Source organism: Dasypus novemcinctus, chromosome 9 (assembly GCF_030445035.2).
Source record: "Dasypus novemcinctus isolate mDasNov1 chromosome 9, mDasNov1.1.hap2, whole genome shotgun sequence".
NCBI lineage: Eukaryota > Metazoa > Chordata > Mammalia > Cingulata > Dasypodidae > Dasypus > Dasypus novemcinctus.
In genome coordinates this window covers 35,214,165-35,234,941 of record NC_080681.1, presented here as the reverse complement: position 1 = coordinate 35,234,941, position 20,777 = coordinate 35,214,165, and the positions used below count along the sequence as shown (strand labels likewise).

General features: G+C 35.9%; 1 protein-coding gene across 47 annotated transcripts in view; it reads right to left on the bottom strand.

Annotated features, from left to right (window-relative positions):
- ZNF644 (zinc finger protein 644) overlaps window positions 1-20,777 on the bottom strand; it is a 116,755-nt gene that overhangs the window by 40,375 nt on the left and 55,603 nt on the right. For 9 of the 47 annotated variants that reach the window (XM_071217272.1, XM_071217296.1, XM_071217295.1 and 6 more), the window contains one exon: window positions 9,403-9,503. The exons of the other annotated variants lie outside the window; for them this stretch is intronic. In XM_071217272.1, coding sequence (XP_071073373.1) covers window positions 9,403-9,407 — 5 coding nt within the window. In that variant the 5' untranslated portion in view covers window positions 9,408-9,503. The remainder of the gene's footprint in view (window positions 1-9,402; window positions 9,504-20,777) is intronic. 47 annotated transcript variants of the gene reach the window in all.

The following is a 20,777-nucleotide window of genomic DNA, read 5'->3' as shown; positions in this document are numbered from 1 at the left end:
GAGATTGCTGCTTGGTGGACTTCTTGGCTCTCTCAAGGTTGGATGTTACTCTTCAATCCAGCAGCCTCCAGAGTCTTGTTATCTCCAAGAATTGGAGAGAGGAGGTCCTCCCATCCCAAGCATCAGGAATCCTGAAAGCAGCAGGTCAATGACATAAACCAGTTTTCCTTGAGACTTCAATGACCTCAATGAGTATATACTGGAATTAGTGTTGCTCATCCAAGGCCTGTCAAAGTCGAAATGGAAAAGAAGCAAAGCTCTGAAGTAAAGGAAAATGATATAGAGTGTATTTTAAAACACTGGGAACAATTTGGTTATAGGCCGATAATTAAAAAGAACAAAACTCTTGGGTAAAACTGCATGGTCACAGTGCAGGGTGCATTAATTAGAAATAGCCTTCAAAGAGATCTTTTGAACGAAGTATTATCTTACAGTTAAACTTATTTTGTAAAAGAATGAAAATTATAAGTAACAGTGCGCTGTGTTTCTGTATCTAAATCTCCATTTGTGTCTGAGTATTTGCTCAATTTCTATCTTCACACATTGCAATGATAATATCAAATAGACAATAAAAATTCTTTAAAGACCGTTATTCAAATTGCTAAAAATTAAATAAGCGCTTAGATGTCAATGAATATTCCTGGAGCCCAAATTAGAGAAGCTAAGTAGGATAGAAAGGTCATATAGAAATCTGGATATAGAAACTATTAGGAACGGGGAAAAAAAAGTTTTCCTAAACTCCTTGCCCTACCCAGCCCAGCCAGGGCCTTCTGTTTGCAAGAACTATGAGGGAAGGGCTAGGTATGAAAAGACAAGGAAATGTAAAGTTAGCTTAAAACTCTTACCTACTAGGCCAGGGAATTAAGAATCAAGTTTGCTCTGCAATTCTCTAATTTAAACCTTTTAACGGCCTTAAAATGAGAGCAATTAATCCAATTACCAAATTTCAATAAGAAGTCCTTGAAAGCTACAGAAAGCTATTTTCTAAATTATAATTAAACAAATTAAACAATTTAGTTATATATTCCAGAACTTAGCAGTTGGTATGCTTTTAAGGTTATTCACAATTTAAAAATTTTAATAAAGACAAAAAAAGGTTTTAGCCTTCTGTGGAGAGAGACAAGATTATCTCTTGCATAAACTATAATGGTTTCAATTTTATTTAGCTTGAGCGTAATCTCCCCTGGTTTATAGGATACTAATGAAATAAATTAGCATTATATATATATTAAATCTTTTAAGATGATAAAAATTGTACGTTTGTGTTTAATTAATGAAATTGAGATCTGTACTAAATCAGTATATGTATTAAATCCTTAAGATGATAAAGATGATGAAAATTACAAGTTCACATTTAATGAGATTAAGTTAAAAGAAAATACAGCTCGGCCCTAAAGCGAAATGACTAGTTTTCACAGAACAGAATGAGGAATGCAGGACAAAACTTAAGTGGATAAAGTAAATTTCACTGGTTGTTCACAGTTATTCACTAAGCTTAAAGGTAAAGTGAATACTTTATATGGTTATGGTTGGTTATACATACATTGCAAAAGCATTTTCTAAACTGAAATATTTAAATAGCTAATTCCAGGAAACCATTATTAAATAGAAACCTGAATTGATATCAATAACAAAAAGTAACTTATGGTTAATTACAAGAAGTTTGTAAAAGCAGCTTCCAAACTAAAGTACTTAAATAGCTAATTCCAGAAAGCCGTTATTAATAGAAACCTAAATTGATATTGACAACAAAAAGTAACTTAGTAATAGAGAAACCTATCAGAGGCCACCTCAATCTGCATATTAAAGATAATCTTGATTCCACTGGGAACTTTTGGTTTTCATAAAGTAATAGAGAAAGTCGTTTTTCCTTTACTGCTAAAATAAAATACCTGTAAATCAAATGTGATCATGGTAAAGGTGTAAAAGTTAAAAGCAAAATACTAAAATAGTTAAGTTCATTTGACATGTTATAAACTGCATTGAAAATATTTGGAAAGTGAATAAAAATTAAAAGAGATACACTTTAGTAATGTCAAACTCTCTCGTGCATTCAAACCAAGACCAAACACTCTGCATGGTGCCCTCTCCATTTGAGTTATTGGCTAGGTCAGGCACTATGACCCCTAAAACAATAAAGGTATCTACCACATCTCTGGTTATGCTCCTGAAGTGGATGGAGAGTACGTTGCAGTTTCAGACTCCTGCAGTAGCTAGCGATGGCTCAATATGGCCAGATTTACAATGGACCTTGCCTCCAGACTGACTCTGTTTCACAGTGCCGAATAGCACTATGCACCAAGCCAGTAAAACAATGGGGCCTACTTCCCTAGCCCTTCTTGAGGATTAGCGGCACTGCAGAGCATGCTGGCTGTGTGAAGGACAATGCCAGGTGGAGCAATGACTACCAGAGTAATGTAAGTAGAACTTAAACACAATTGGCATTATGGGCTACAGCCATGGAGAGACAAAATGTATGGCATTGCGAACCTGGAGCTCAGATCTATTAACTGCAGCTCAAAGAGGAACTTGTACATTGATTAGTATTAAGTGCTGTACCTATATACCTGATGAATACAATATCTCTTCTCTTCTAGATCATATACAGAAGGATATTGAACATGCTAAAAATCTTTGAAAACTTAATTTTCTAAGTAATTAATGAGCATGTATATAAAAGAATGGCTCTCTTAAGTATTGCCTTTATTTTGCTTGCCATATGCTTATCTAGTTGAAGTTTATTTCTTCCAGAACAAGATATCAGAACAAGGTATTAGTCATGCAGTGATTTCATCCAGTTCAACCACGGTGCTGGACCCACCTTCCCTCAACTTCAGAAGAATACTCAAGAGAGTTTTACACTCCATCAGACAGGGATGACTGCTCTTAACCAGCAGGAAGTAGCTGCAAAAGAATGACCATTGCCCTTCAGCTCTCCCTTAAGAATAAGGGTGTAAACTCTCTAAGAGGAGAGCTGAGGCAGGTTAGTAGTATAGGAAACAGGGAAGGTGAATGATCAAAGTAAAGCCTGCCAAAGACCCTGGTCACGAGATCCAGTTTTAAAGTCCCAGGCTCAAAAAAAGGACCAGATAACTCCAAGCAGAAAGGCCTCACCACTGGATCCCTGAAAGTTGACAGGTGAAGGCAGAAAGGCAATCAATCAGGACAGCAAAGAGCTGGGGCCCTATGTGTATCTATATCAACTCTACTTATGCCTAAACTAGTTTTTGAGGTCCCCATAGAAAACTCAGAGAATTTAGAAGGGGAAAATGTATGGTATTAGAAGTTTTCTCATAAAACTCCCCTACCTGATACTTCGTTATCTTTTAATGAAAATGTTGCTTGTATACTGTTAGACCAGCATGATCTGCCACTTACTGTTCCCCCTAACCATCTTTATTTTCATCCGTAGTGCCCTAGGCAATACCTATCTACAGTTGGCTTTGGCAGTAACCCCTGTTCACAATCAAACCCAATGTTGGGTTTGCACAGACTTACCATCTTTGGGTGCTACTGGTCTTCCTTGAACTGTCATTCCTACAAATTAGACAGTGTGGAACATTTTGCTGGCATGGCAGAATACAACCCATTGACAAGTTTGGAACAAGACCTTCTCATTTAAGACTGAGATTCAGTTGCTGTCTTTCAAGGAGACACACAATCATATTTTTCCCTTGCAAGGCAACAGATGAATAAGCCTAGGCCTTTATTAGGATATGCTGTATATAATGGTTTAGGATGGCTAATGGCTGAATCTGTCACCCTAGATCAAATTGTCCCTGTAAACTGCAACTGTCACTAAAAAACACATAATAGCTTTAGCCAATCACGCGGCTCAAACCCTGAATGGCTCCAAAGGAGCAATTCCCTTACTAAATGAATAAACTATCTAACTACAAATGGTAATTTTACAAAATAGGATGGCTTTAGATGCTCTTATGGCATCACAAGGTGGGACCTGTGCCCTCATTAATGTTCAATGATGTGTATATATTTCTGATCACTCCCTTAATATTTCACAAACTCTAAATCATATGCAGGAGCACATATAGCACATTGACAAATTAGCTACTGTCTGCCTATCTGATCGGTTGAATTTCCTTTCTTGGCCCTGGTAACATTTGTTTATAGGTCTACTGACTTTTGGTGGAGAACTCCTATTATTCTGTTATCTTTTATACTGTTGCTGTAGAATGTAAATGCAATGCTTGTCCTAAGGGCAATGTAGGTTGCTACATGGGAGTGGGGACTCAGTACCCCCCTCCCCAAGTACTCAGCATGTAGCTGCCTCCATGACCTAAACATAAATTGAAGGTTATCAACCCTCCCCAGAGGGAAGAGAATGTATAGATGGGATCATAAACTATAGCCCTCCCAAAGCAATAAACATCCTTGGTAAACGGCCTTCCTATGAGTGTAGTGAAAACACCACCAGTCCTCATATATACATGTTGCATGATCCCAGCAGAAATTCTGGTCTCATACCCTATGGAATGTCCTTCTTCTGAAACCCCTTACATCACCCCTCATTTTCCCATCTCTCTGAGGAGCGCTATCTTTATTCTCCAAACTGCTGCCTTGGCAAATCCTCTTCTGTCCAGAAGTCCCAATGAAGCTTATGTCTGACTCAGTTCCAGGTGTGTTCTTTGGTCTCGCAGCTGCACAAACTTGTTCCCCTCATGAGTTGTGTTGGAACAGAAACTCAGAAAGCATGCCTGGCACTGGAGCTGCTTTTGCCTCAAGAGTATCTACAGATACTAGACCTGCAGATATAAGATTCTATAGAATTTGGGAATAAAATAATTGCAAAGCCAGCCAAGGAGAAAGGGCCTGTTAAATGCCCAATGCTTTGTTTGGGACCATGAGGCTGGCTACATCAAGGGGGGATGGACCAAAAATAGGGCCCTGCAGAGATGTAAGCCTTGTCCAAATCATCCTAATTCCTGATACTGGATTAAAGTGATCCTGAGTTACTAGTGACCATAATCAGCTACCAGACATAAACATCAATCCTCTCAATAACATCCTCTTAGGCCTCAAATTATCTTCACAATTTTTCACATATGCTGTGCCAGGCACTGAAATAGATACAAGAAGGAAAGGCAATATGACTAAATCACAAGAAGAAAATAGGTAATAGAAATAGACCCACAGGAATTCCAGAAAATGGAAATTTTCAGATGGAAACTTTAAAATAAAAAACTGTTATTGAGAATCTGAGTAGAAAATCTAAAACCAAATAAAACCACCAAAGGAAATCCTAGAAGTGAAAAGTGCCATCACTGAAATGAAGATCTCAATGGATAGGTTTAAATGACAAATTAGATACAACCAAAGAGACATTAGTGGGACACAGATGTGGCTCAAGCAATTGGGCTTCAGCCTACCACATGGGATGTCCCAGGTTCAGCTCCCGGTACCTCTTGGAGAAGGCAAGCTGGCATGGCAGGCATGGTGAGCTGATGCAACAAGATGACACAACAAAATAGACACAAAGAGGAAAGACAATGAGAGAATCAACAAAGCAGGAAGCTGAGGTGGCTCAGGTGACTGAGCTCCTCTTTTCCACATGGGAGGCCCTGGGTTCAGTTCACGGTGCCTCCTAAAGAGAAGACGAGCAGACACAGACAGAATAAAGCAAATGGACTCAGAGAGCAGACAATAACCGCAAACTATAATGGCAGAGAGAGGATAAATCAATCAATCTTTAAAAAAAAGAAAGAGCCATTAGTGAACCAGGGAAAGGTAAGAAAAAGAATCAAGAATGAGCAAGGAGAGACAAAAGGATGGAAAATGGAAAAATAAGTAAGAGCCAAAGAGATATGGTGAGAAGATCTAGCATATATTTAAAAGCAATCTCAGAAGGAAAAGAGGGAAAGAATAGGAAAGAAGCGGCATTTTTAAAGATAATGGCTGAGAATTTTCTTAAACTGACAAAAGCTCTCAAGCCATAGCTTCTGGATGCACTAGAAACTCTAATTAATCTATACCTAGATACATCACACTAAAACTGATGATAATGAAAGACAATGAAAAAAAAAAACTTAAAGGCAGACACTGAAAAAAGAATACTTGTATTGGGATAATAATTAGACTGAGAAAGAAGAAAAAAATGTAGCTCTTCACATCTGAAAACTATCTGATACTTACAGTTTAATCATACTGTTTTCTGTTAGATGTAAAAAAAATCTCATAGAATAACCACTTCAGACAAGGTCGGTGTCTGAATATTCCCTGTTCTCACTAAATAAGTCAGGGGAAAGGAAGAGAAACTTCACAAAACAGGATATTCAAACAATCAGTAAACTTATGAAAGGTATTCACTCTTATTTGGAATCAGGGAAATGCATTCTCTAGAAGGCCTAAAATTAAAAAGCCTATTAATATCATCAAGTGTTGGTAAGGACACAGGACAACAGGAAAGCTCATATACTTTTGACAGGACTAGTACCACCACTGTAAAAACAAATTTTGCATTATCTTCTGAAACTGAATAAACACAGGTACACAAATGAACCAGCTATTCCACTCATGGTATACAATCAGAATAAATGTTGCACATGTTCACCAACAGACATGTATAAGAAGGTTCATAGTAGCATCACTCAACCCAAATGGCCAAAAACAAAAAAAAAAAACAAAAAAAGGGATAAACTGAGAAAAATCACATAAGCAAATTACAGCTACATCTGACAACATACATGAATCTTCCAAGCATAATGTTAAGCAAAAAATAAGCCAGAGACAAAATACTACTACTACTATATAATTCTATTTATATAAAGTTCAAAAAACAGGCAAAACTAAGCTATAGTCTTTGAAGTCAGTCTATGGTTACTTCAGGAAAAAGGGAACAGGTAATAATTGGGTGGGAAAACATAGGGTGTTTCTGGGTTGCTGGCAGTATTCTCTTTCTTGATCTGTAGTAGTCATGGAATGCTTACTTTGTGGCAATTCACTGAGCTATATATTTACACCTTGTGCACTTTTCTGTATGTATTATATTTCAATTTTCTTAAAAAACACAAGAACCCCAAGGGCTATCTTTTGCATGTTGTAAATGTAACCTAGAAAACAGAATAAATATACACATTAAACAAATATTTTATTGTGGTAAATGTCTGAGAGTAAAAAATCATTTCTGGGAACACAATAACTTTCTATTTCTTCCACTTCATGATCCTTTGTCAAATTAAATTAAACAAAATATCTTACAAAGGATCGTGTGGGTGTTCAATATGCTGCAGGAAGACTTAATCAAATATACTTTATTAGTTCTGTTTTCCTTCATGTTTCATTTACTTTCAACACCTGAAAAATATCCAATTTTGTAGCTTATATAAGATAAAATACACATCTTGAAAATATTAATACTATAAATGTAAGAAGCTGATGTTGTTTCTAATATTAAAAATACATTTTCCTGACATTTAGTCACAGAAGAGGACTAAGACAGAAAGATAAGTGATACACACCTGAGGCTTATATGAAAACCAAACTATGCCTTGGTTTATATTTTTGTATTACATTACATTTTAATAAAACTCTATTTTGAAACACAAATTACTGTTTGGTTTACAACACAAGAACTGAACATGTATAATATCAAGTTGCTCAATATCAAATAGATTCCCTCTCACTTTAATCATTTATGTAGAACAGAGTACAGTTAACAGCAGTCAAACGGATTCATTTTTAAGCCAAGTAGTGCCACCATGTGGTAGCAAATTCTTTCTCCAAAATACCACTCCAAAAGCACTGGAAAAAGTATGACTGGAATATTAAATGGGAATCAAAGACGTTATCTTGTAACAAACTTAAATAAATAAGGTTCAAGTAGAATTTTTAAATTAACATTTTCTTGGAAAGCAAGTAACCAATGACTAATGCTGTAGTATTTATTTTTGTTGCTTTTTTGTTATTTTTCATTTCCACATCTTCTTGAAAGACTTTCTTAAGGTGCTTTAGAACTTAATGAAAGAAACTGTAACCATTATTAAGTATGGGGATAGAGGGAGGAGAGTGAGAGTAGAGGAAAAGAGAAAAAATTTGCTTTTTAGTTAATATTCTTCTGTATTTGAATTTTTAAAATAGTGTACTTACTTTAGAAGAAAAGGGAGTAAGTAGCTCCTAAGAGTTGTTAAATAATAGAATACTATTCTAATTTGATGAAATATTACCAAAGAAATGGTAAAGTTTTAATATAAAATTTCATATACATGAAATGTCCAAGTAATAAGTTTCCGTTTAGTTCATGCTCCAGCCATTTCTAATGCATTTAGTCCTAGACCTCACATCCTCCCATTCTCCCTCTTTCTCACTGTATTCCACCTATGTTGGTCTCCTTGCTATTCTTTGACCATGTCCCACATACTCTGCACATAATAAAGTATATTCCTTGTGGGTAGAGACTTAGTTTGTTCAATGATGTGCCTTTGGTATCTAAAACGGTACCTAGTGTGCTGAACACAATGACTGAGGATTACTTTTCTCAGCATTATCATAAGCAAAAGGAATTTTAAAAAATAATTGGAATCTTCTCACCCCTATGGAGAGTGATTTTTTCCAGTTCATCACTGCTCTGTGGAACATGACATTTTTCTCTCTCCCAGGACATAGTCTCAACTCCTTAACATATCAAAAGATTCTGTAGGGCCCTGCTTACCTCTCCATTCTGGTTTCACACTTTCCTCCAGTTCTCAGTGACTGTAACTACACTCACCCCTCTCTCAACTTCCCTAAACATGCTCCTTCTTACTATATATAGCATAGGGTCGCCACACATGCAGTTAGTTCCCTTGGTCTGGAATCCTCTACTTTCCTCTCCCCACCTCTAAATTACACAAATCTAGTTAACATAAACTTATAATAATATTCCTTCAAATGACAGTTTTAAATGTTACTTCCTTGACCCACTCTATGTCCTATTCCACTGTCATATGCTCTTGCAGTACTGTTCCTTTCAGGGCTCTAATATCTTTCAAATACTCATCTGATAAGATTACCAATAAATGTATCCATCTCTCCCAAAAGACCAAAATTCCAAGAGAATAGGAACCAGAGCCTTTTCTTATATATACCATGTTTTGAACACTTTGTGCCTACAAAGCGTTTATCTATCTAAATGAAGGAACACAAAGTAGGTTAAATATAAATGAATAAGTGCCCACAATCAGTATTGAGGGAAGCAAAGCAACTTTCTTTTTGACTTTCACTGGTTTTATTAAATACCTTTTTCTGCAAATCCTCTCCCTAGCCACCAGTACGTACACAGAAGATTAAAGCTTATTTGAATATTCATTTAATCATTTAAAAATATATGGAAAGTAAAATAATTTGGGATTATATACCTTATTTCAATTGGCATGTATATTCATGCCGTAACTTTACTTACTTACATACCTCATCACTGGTTATTTTGTAACTTGTTATAAATCCATGGAATACAAAATCTCTCATGTATGTAAATCTGACACGTACTCAAAGATACCAAAGCCCAAGCACTGAAAGAAAAAAATAAATGAGACCGCCTTAAAATGGAAAACTTTTGTGTTTCAAAGGACTGTGTCAAGAAAAATGAAAGGCAAACTACTCAATGAGAGAAAATATTTGGAAACCACATACCCAATAAGGGTTTAATATTGAGAATATATGACGAAATCCTACAACTCAACAATAAAAAGATAAGCAACCCAATTAAAAAATAGGCAAAAGACTTGAATAGACATTTTTCCAAAACAGAAATACAAATGGCTAAACACACATAAAAATTTTTAAAAAGCCCAAAATCACCAGCTATTAGGGAAATGCAAATCAAAACCACAATGAGGTATCATTTCTCACCTACAAGAATGGTCACTATTTTTTAAAAAAACCCAGAAAAGTACAAGTCTTGGAGAGGATGTGAAGAAATAAGAACACTCATTCTTTACTGGTGGGAATGTAAAATGATGCAGCCACTGTGAAAAATAGTCTGGCAATTCCACAGGACGTGAACTATAGAACTGCCAGATTATTATATCTGGCAATCCTGCTATTAGATATATACCAAGAAAAAGTGAAAGGAGGGACTCAAACAAACATTTTCATACCGATGTTCATAGCAGGACTATTCACAATTGCCAAAAGATGGACACGACCCCAAGTGTCCATAAAACAATGAATGTATAAACAAAATGTGGTATATACATATAATGGAATATTATTCAGGTTTAAGAAGGAATTAAGTCCTGGTGCATGCAATAACATGGATTAACATGGATGAACCTCAAGAACTTTATGTTGAGTGAAATATAAGCCAGACACAAATGGACAAATATTGTATGATTTCACTAATATGAACTAATTATAACTCTCGCATAGAGTTAAAATCTAGAATATATGTCATGAGGGGCTGGGTTGGAGGTAGAGAATGGGGAGTTAATGCTTAATTTGAAAAGAATTTCTTTTTAGGTTGGGTGTAAAGTTTTAGAAATGGATGGTGGTGTTAATTACACTCATTATTGTAAGTGTAATTAACAGCACTGAACTATATATATGAATGTGGTCAAAAGGAGAAATTTTAGATTGCATATACATTACTAGAATAACAGTTAAAGGATAAAACATAGGACTGTGTGAAACTGAGAGCCCTATGACTATAGTTAATTTTAATACTCTCATCAATTGTAACAAAGGCACCACACTAATGCAAAGTGTCAACAATAGGGGTATATGGGAACGCTGTATTTTTTTTACATGGTTTTTCTGTAAACCTACAACTTTAATTTTAAATATTTAATAATAAATAAATATATATATAAAGACTACAATTATAGATTTCACGGCTCTGTGAAAAAGTTTGGTATTTTGGAGCAGTTTTACTTACCACCCAGAAGGATGGTTGATGTTGCAATTCAGATCTTAACTTTGCAATCAGAAAGTTGTTAGTTGGGCACTTCCAGCCTTTAAGATGGAACAAAATCAAATGATTTGCAAAGTTCCAACATCTGATATATGTTTTAGGCTATAAAGGTGTCAAAATTAGGGAAAAATAAACGTTAAATATAGAATTACCATATGACTGAGCAATTCCACTCCTTGGTATGTTCCCAAAAGATTTTATTTTATTTTATTTTTTTTTAGATTTTATTTATTTATTTAATTTCCCCCCCTCCCCTGGTTGTCTGTTCTTGGTGTCTATTTGCTGCGTCTTGTTTCTTTGTCCGCTTCTGTTGTCGTCAGCGGCATGGGAAGTGTGGGCGGCGCCATTCCTGGGCAGGCTGCTCTTTCTTTTCACGCTGGGCGGCTTTCCTCACGGGCGCACTCCTTGAGCGTGGGGCTCCCCCACGCGGGGGACACCCTTGCGTGGCACGGCACTCCTTGCGCGCATCAGCGCTGCGCATGGCCAGCTCCACACGGGTCAAGGAGGCCCGGGGTTTGAACCGCGGACCTCCCATGTGGTAGACGGACGCCCTAACCACTGGGCCAAAGTCCGTTTCCCACCAAAAGATTTTAAAACAGGCGTTCAAAGAAATATGTGCATGCAAAATGTCCACAGCTGCACTATTCACAATACCCAAAAGGAGGAAGCAATCCAAAAGTCCACCAACAGCTGAATGGATAAATTGTGCCATACTTGTACAATGGGAGAATTATTCAGTCTCAAAAAGGTATAAGGTACTGATATGCTACAATACAATGCAAATGAACCTTGAAAACATGCTAAGTGAAAGAGGCCAGACACATATGGTCATATATCATATAATTCCATTTAATGAAATATCCACAATAGGTAAACACACAGAGGCAGAGATCAGATTAGTGGCTGCCAAAAGCTGGGGGTGGAGGTGGGGTGGGGGCAGGGTGGGGACTACTTAATGGGCATGGGGTCTTGTCTGGGAATGATGAAATGTTTTGGAATTTAACAGAGATGGCTAAATGCCACTGAATTGTACACTTTAAAATGGTTAATTTTATATTACATGAATTTTACCTCCAAAAATAATTTTTAAAAATCAAATACATTTCTATGTGTTAACAATGAAATTACAGAATCTAAAAGTGCATTATTATTTCCACCAGTCTAAAGAAAATTCATTACTCAGGTACAGGATCAGTACATGCTGAAAATTAGAAAATGCTAATAAAATATATCTGAGAATTTGTCAACTGGAGAGAGTGCTGTAGGAGATGTTACTATCTCATTATCTTGTCATGCTTTTAAGTCATTCAACCAATAGGTAGTTCAGTCTACAAGGACAGATTATCAACAGAAAGTGACTACTTAGAGATTATGTCTTGTCAAGGAAGAGGGAGGATCTGAGTTTTCAAAGATAAATTTGAAGATTAGGGATGAATTTGGGATGAGATTGGTAGGGAAGATATGTGGAAAAGAGAAAGTATGAAGATTTTTTAAAAACAATGATTAAATCAATTAGGCTGCAGCAAAAGGCTTATTAAAAAATAGTAGGGGGAAGTAGATTTGGCTCAACTGATAGACTGTCCTCCTACTACATAAGAGGTCCAGGGTTCAAACCCTAGGGCCTCCTGACCCATGTGGTAAGCTGACCCACATGCAGTGCTGATGAGCACAAAGAGTGCACCTGTAAGGAGAGCCGCCCCGTGCTAAAAAAAAAATGCAGCCTGCCCAGGGGTAGCACAGTACACATGGAGAGCTGATGTAGCAAGATGACGCAAAAAAACAGATACAGATTCCTGGTGCCACTGACAAGAATACAAGCAGATACAGAAGAACACACAGCAAATGGACAGAGAGAGTAGACAACTGGGGAGCAGGCGAGGGGAAGGGGAGAAAAATAAATAAAAACTAAATCTTAAAAAAAAAAAAATAGTACGAAATCAAATTGTTAAAGTAGATTGGAACATAAAATTAGAGGCTTTTAAAAATGAGACCCAACAATTCCTGAATTTTTTTTTGATCAAGTAAGTGATATAATTAGGGCAACTTCCTAGAAAGTTGGAACAAATGGCCTTACACAAAAGAAATGAAGAGATCAATTCACAGATAAAAGCAACAGACAATATGAAGAAAATTAACAGTAATGGGAACTGAAAGAAAAGAAGAATATGCACTACATTGCCAAAGGAACAGCAAAAAGACCTAGTAACTGACCAAATCTATAAAGACAAAAAGTAAGTAAAGGAAATATTTAGAGTGAATGGCAAGAGAATGGTCATCTCACTAGCAGGAAGTTTTAGACATTGTAATGTCAGGATACACAAGTGAAATGTACAACAATCACCTGATTATGTTTTCTTTAGAAAACATGTTTCAATAATGGCAGTAAAAATGTTCTGATTAGAAAAAGTAATGTGTCTGTTGAAAGGGAACTGTGGGGGGCAGGCAGTAAAATATGAAATGGTATAGGGCAATATAAGGAAGAATACATTGTTCAAATAAAACTAGAATCCTTTAAGTTAGGAAAGAGACCCTTTTTAGGAATTTGACCTGTTTGCCACTAAAGTCACTTGACTAAAAATAAAACATGAAAAGGTATTAATATATTATATGTAAATATTGATCATACAACCAATATTTATTGAGTACCTCTATTCCAAGAACTGCTCTAGATGATAAGTATACAACGTGAACAAGACAGGTAAAGTCTTGTCATCATTCATCTTTTATCCTAATAATTTGTTGAATCATGATTAATCTAAAGACATCATTTTAAGCTAAATTTTGTTATTTGGGCTGGAAAAGTTTACATTACCAAGTATTATCAGAACTGGTATTCAGCTACATGGATCAGACACAATTAATGCAAATCCAAGATTTAACATATTTAAAACACCCTTGGCTATTCTCACCATCAGTAGTGAGTAATGCATCAATAAATATACATCAATGACATCAAATATCATTTAATTAATAAGCAGAGGCCAGAATTTCTAATATCAGCAGCTCTTAAATCTATATGGAACGCGGCATTTTTCAACAATGTGTAGGTCAACTAAATATTAAATATATAAACATGTTTTGCAATATCTCACAGAAAGATATTAGAACAAAAATGTATTTGTGAGATGTTACGAAGATTCAACGTTGATGACTCTCCAATCTCTCTCAAGTTATAGATCTGTAAAATCTAACTGCCACCTGACATTTCTACTCAGATGTCTTGAGATAATTCAAGCTTGAATATCTATAACTTAGTTCTTGTTAGCTCCCAACTTCTTCTGCACAATTAGGTCAGAAGCATAAATATCATCCTTAAGTCCTCCCTTATTCTACTTATATTCCATTAAAATCAATCACCATATTTTATCTATTTTGATGTTTAAATCTCTCTCAAATCTATCCAAATCTCTTTATCCCCATAACCACCACTCTCAAGTTAAGCCAGCAGCCTCCTTCTACTAACTAGTCATCCTGAATCCAACCTAGTTTCCCCCCAATCTGTTCTCCACATTTTAGATCAAGACCTTTCCTAAAACAAATCTGATTAATCTTTCATTGCTGTCTCATTATTCTACAAATCTAAAATCCTTAAACTGGTTTCTAAAATTCACAATAAAATAGCCCCAGTCTCACCGTCTATAGTCTTATCTCTCTCTTTTTAAAGACTTATTTATTTATTTATTTATTTATTTATTTATTTCTCTCCCCTCCCCCCCCACCCCGGTTGTCTGTTCTCTGTGTCTATTTGCTGCATCTTCTTTGTCTGCTTCTGTTATTGTTGGCGGCATGGGAATCTGTGTTTCTTTTTGTTGCATCATCTTGTTGTGTCAGCTCTCCCTGTGTGCGGCGCCATTCCTGGGCAGGCTGCACTTTCTTTTGCACTGGGCAGCTCTCCTTACGGGGCGCATACTTCCGCGTGGGGCTCCCCTACGTGGGGGATACCCCTGCGTGGCAGGGCACTCCTTGCGCGCATCAGCACTGCGCATGGGCCAGCTCCACACGCATCAAGGAGGTCCGGGGATTGAACCTTGGACCTCCCATGTGGTAGACAGACGCCCTAACCACTGGGCCAAGTCCGCCGCCAGTCTTATCTCTTGATACAGGCCACTTCTCACAGCCCACACGTGTTGGATTATACATTCAAGACAAACCACAGTTCTTTCAGTTCTGCCAATCTTCCACCCTTTCTCTTCTCAGCCAATAACACTACTTCCCCAACTTTTTATCTAAATAAATCACCACCAGTTCCTCCAAGTTTCATTTTAAATGTCAACACTTCAGGGAGGCCTTATCATGTTTCCATTCAGTCATTCAATAAATATTAAACACCCATTATAAGCAAAGCACTGTCATAGGTGGATGGATATATATTAATAAATAAAACAGAAATGGTAATTGCCTTCCTGCAACATAGACTATTTCTATACTAGCACAACACTAAACATGTTTAATTGTAGTTACATATTTAATCATCTTTCTTCCCTTCCTCCTCAGACTGGTAATTAGTAATGTATATGAGCAGAAACTAAAATAACCAATTCATAAAACATTGACTGAATCAACACATTAAACAAATATTTACTGAGCACCTATCAAGTGACAGGTAAACCCACAGTCCTCAGCCTAGCTACAAGACCCTAAAAGGTTTCACTTATCTGCTTTAATATTCATCTCACAATAACAATATAGACCAGAAGACTTAGGTTGTAATTCCGTCTTTGGAATTATCTGAGATCAAGCAAGTCACTTGTTATTTCTGAAACACATACCCTTCAGTGTAATATTGTAATATTTAAGTTAATGAAAATTATGGAGCCTCCATGATATAATTTAATTCCTGGTAATTTCAAAGTAACTTATCTTGAACAAGAAAACCACTCAAACAGTGAGTTCCTAAGCTATAGTAAAATGTAAACTTCAACATATTTAAGAAAATGCCAGCAACTCTGGCAACATGGGCATCCAGTTAAATGAAACTATTTTTACATATTTTCTGAATATAATGCAAGAGTTTTCAATTCAAGCTCAAGGTCATCCTCCATCGAAATTCTGTCCTTTCCTTAGAGGGCAAATAAAATGTTACCTTTCTCTAGGAAGGCTTTCCTAATCTCTTTCTTAAAAATTTCCTTCACTTTCCTACTATAATACAATAATCCTACCTGACAGTATTCTACTGATCACTTATAGTATGGCACTGAGAATTCTAACCACCAAAGTATCCTTAACATATAGTTAAGGACCTGGAACATATGGTTTCAATAAAGGCTTAATGTATATTTACAATTTAGACCTACTATAGGAGTCTAGACTACAGCAATAGCAAAAATATTTTGTCTGATGTTCATGGTTTCCTGTTTACATACCAGAATATTTGCCACTTAGCCTTTAACTGTTAGGCTGAAAAACACTGCAGATTTGGATAGAAACTTTTATGTAGTATTTACAGGCGTGAATGAAACTTTCTTTGGAAGAACAGATTGACAGCTCAGCTTCAAAACACATCAATGTAGCATTCTTACCCAGTTTAACACATGAAATAGCACAATGAAACCAAGGATGAGTTTTAAGAGCGCTATAAAAACATCCAGGAGTAAAGGCATCCCACTGGGAAATACTGTACAATAAAAGAGCAAACCAAAAATGAGTAAATGTCTTAATCCTTAAAAATAACACAGAGAAAAAACCATCACAATAATGTTCAGAATTTTCTCCTCTTCTTTTTTTCTGGTCTTAAATTTAGTAGTTTCTAGAATTAAAGAATTAAAAAACAGGAGTTTGTTGATTTTAAAGCTAGATATGAAAACAAATAATCCTAAGTGTATTAAGGGCAGTAAAAAAATAAACACAAAGAAGACAAGTATCTAATGACTGAGTTACAGCAATAACAGATTTTTATCAGCTTGCTACTAATTTAAAGTAAAATTTAATTAATGGCTTTTATTTTATTTTTACCTACAGACTTTGCTAAAGTTAGTTTGTAGAAAACTACAAAGAAATTCATGATAAAGAAGAATAGTTCTTTCTCCTCATGGAGTTAATCATTAGAATATAATCACCAGAAAGTAGGAAGGTAGAGAATGAAAAGCTGAGGATTAACCTGCAGAATTGGTAAAAAGGTTATCTGTAAATCTTTGGAAATGAAGAGAAATGGATGAAGCATATCATGGTGTTTGTAACTAGCAGTGCTATTGTATGGGTATGACTGTGGTTAAAAGGGAAAGTCTAAGGTCATGTACATTACTAGAAGGAAAACTAAATACTGTAACATGGGACTGTATAAGATATAAAACCTCATGTAAAACATGAGTATGAGGGATACTGCATATATAAGACTGTTTTTCTAAAACGTAACTACAAATATACCAGAGAAGGAAAAAGAATAGCAGCTATGTATGGTAGGAGAGGCATAGAGATTGAGAAGTGATGAGGCTTTTTAAAAAAATTATTATTGGAATAATGAAAGTGCTCTAGAACAGACAACTGGGGTGGGGGAGGGGAGAAAGGGGAGAGAAATAAATAAAAATAAATCTTTAAAAAAAATTTAAAAAATAAATAAAAGTGCTCTGTGAATGATTTGGGTGATTAATGCACAAACATGTGATTATACCAAATACCACTGATTGTACTCTGGATGAATTTATGCTTTACTGATAACAATAAAATTGCTTTGTTAAAAAAAATAGTTATCCTAAATAAATAGTATGGGGGGGGAGGGCAAACAATCTGGTTATCCAATATTAAACAACTTTTTAATACAATACATTAAACATGAAAGTATACTAATTAATAGTAAAGAGAAAAATCTTTACAAATCATATATTCTCCAATGAAATTTAAGTCATGACTATGACATTTCACATCTTTGAAGAATCTCATAATTAATGAAATTCACAGTAAAATAAATACCATTTTTTATCAGACTGGCAAAGATTAAAATACTGATTAATATTTAGTAGAGTGTGGGAAGCAGATACTCTCACAAACAACTAATGGGAATGTTCAGTGGTATAACCTTGTTGCGATTTTACAATATCTATCAGAATTTAAAGTACACATATCCTTTGACCAAGCAACCCATTACTCCATAAAATTATTCTACAGAAACTCTCACTCCCAAATGATAATCAAGAATATTTACTGCAGCATTGCTCATGAAGTTAAAAAAACTGAGAGATTTACCCAAATATCTATCAATAAGGAAACAGTTACATTAAATGTGACCCATATATGGAAAAACTTCTAAGATACACTGGTAAATGAAGAGCAAAATGCATAATACATACCAGCTACTTTTGGTAACTTATGGACAATATGATACTGAGAGTGAGGAGAAATGAGTTTTTTATTTTAAACATTTCTGTACTATCTGCTTACAAACATAAGCATATGTGATTTTTACTAAAAAAATTAAAAATTTACAATACTAAAAATTACTTGGTAATATACTTGGAAAAGGTCAAATATATATTGAGCAAGTTCATGAAGAATCAAAAACAAAGAATTTTATTAATTACAGGGGTTTTTTTTTTTTCACCCATAAGGAAGTGCTACAGAGAAATGATTGTTAGGCTAATGTGCCAACTTGGCCAGGTAACTGTGCCCAGCTGTTTGGTCAAGCAAGCACTGGGCCAACTGTAATACAAAGACATTATGTACTTTAGTCACCAGTGACTTTACTGCATAGATAGCTGATCACATCTACATCAATCAGGGAGATTGCCACCAGCAATGAGTAAAGCTTTATTCAATCAGTTGAATGCCTGAAAAGGGGAAGTGATTCCAGCATTCAGAGAGAATTTCCCAGCTGTCTTTGGTCTCCTGGAAACTCATCAAGGACCTTCATTGGAGTCCTGATTTGCAGCCTGCCTGTGGAATCTGGACTTGCGCATCCCCACGGTCACGTAAGAGACTCTTATAAAATCACATACTATTGGCAGATCTCTCCTGTTGACTGTTTCTCTAGAGAACCCTAATACAGCTTGGTACCGAGAGTGGGATTCAAACCCATGTGGGCACTAGCACTGCCATGCCCTGGGATTAAAGTCAATGGAAAATTGCAACAATCCAAACCAAGCAGGATTAACAATGGCCCAGAATCTTCAGGAATGAAAGTCTGGGTAACCCCACCAGGCAAAGAACCACGGCCAGCTGAAATGCTTGCTGAGGGTAATGGGAACATGGACTGTATGGTGGAAGAAGGCAGTGATAAATATGAACTTCGACCATGTGACCAGTTATAGAAATGAGGACCCTAATAAAGTCACGAATCTTTCCTTGAGTATGACTATATATGTACATAAAACAAATTCATTTTCTTCCCCAACCTTTTCCCCTATCATATGAAAAGTATTCGTTTCATGTCTTAATATTTAAAAATGTGAAGTTTAAGAGTGAATATTACCCAACGGCTTGTACCCTTCTGCAGGTAATTAATGTTTTTGTGGTTGTACGTAGGAGAGATGAACACTGTTAGGCAGAAATGTATATATATGCATGTCTGTTATTGCTTTTACTTAGAGACTAAATATGGTTTAAGGTAATGTGTATGATTGCTGAGTTGACATGGGGTGAACTGTAATGGTTAGGCTAATGTGTCAACTTGGCCAGGTAACTGTGCCCATTGTTTGATCAAGTAAGAACTGGGCTAATTGTAACAGAAGAACAATTATGGACTTTAGTCACCAGTGGCTTTACTGCATAGATAGCTGATTACATCTCCATCAATCAGGGAGATTGCCTTCACCAATGAGTGATGTTTTAGTCAATCAGTTGAATGCCTTAAAAGGGGAAGTGATTTCAGCACCCAGAGAACTTCCCAGTTCTTCTTTGGACAGCCAACATCTCCCAGAAACGCATCAAGGACCTTGACTGGATTTTCATTGGGAGCCCTGTTTGCAGCCAGCCTGCGGAACATTGACTTGTGCATCCCTACAGTCACGTGAGAGACTCTTATAAATTGCCTACTACTGACAGGTATCTCCTGTTGATTCTGTTTCCCTAGAGAACCCTAATACAAGTGCTATTGAAGATACGGAGGCACAGGAAGTTAATCTAGGAGTTAAGCCAATTATAAGAACAAATAAGGCAAAAATTTATTAAGAATCTCAAATCCTAGGAGTCAGAGATTCTGTAAAATGAAAAAGTTTTAACAGCAGTTGCCTGTGTGAAATACTGAAGTACAAAATGAAGAGGAAGTCTGAATCTCAAGTTCTCAGTTACCAAAGGGAAAACCAGTCTAAAATCTTTTGGAGACAAATAAGTCAAGCAGTTCCAAGGTTAAATTTCTCTGGACCCTCAAACTAAACAGACTTCACACACAGGATGAAATAAAAGAAATAACCAAGCTTCTACAATCATTAAGAATGTCTAAGAAAATCCTGGTGACAGAAGGAACAGTATGAGATGGGGTCAATGTCCAATTTTGTGTTTAACCTTTATGGCAGAGAGGAAAAAGGAAAGTTCCATGGGGACGAACTTCTCCTTGCTTTGGACTTGCTGGAAAGAGAAAAATTCCGAGGTGACTACCATAGCCAACCCAACTAGCCAAATTTCAAATATGGAAGAAGAAAATTAGTGCAAAATGCTTTAAAATGATAAAAGTTGGATTTCTTAGAGTATATTGTTTATATATATATATATATATATTACCTATCTGTAATGATAAAACAAATGTTTCAAAATGATTTTCAGCTAACGGCAAACTTCCTAAGCTACAGAAATAAAAAATGTTATCATAAATCCAGACGTGTCTTTAATTTCTTGCTCCATCAGTACAGATTTTTACCCTCAGGAAAATAAAAAATTTCCTTCACTTCTTACAAATTTAACCATTCTTCGTAATCTTCCACTTGTATTATTAGTCTTATGCAACTCT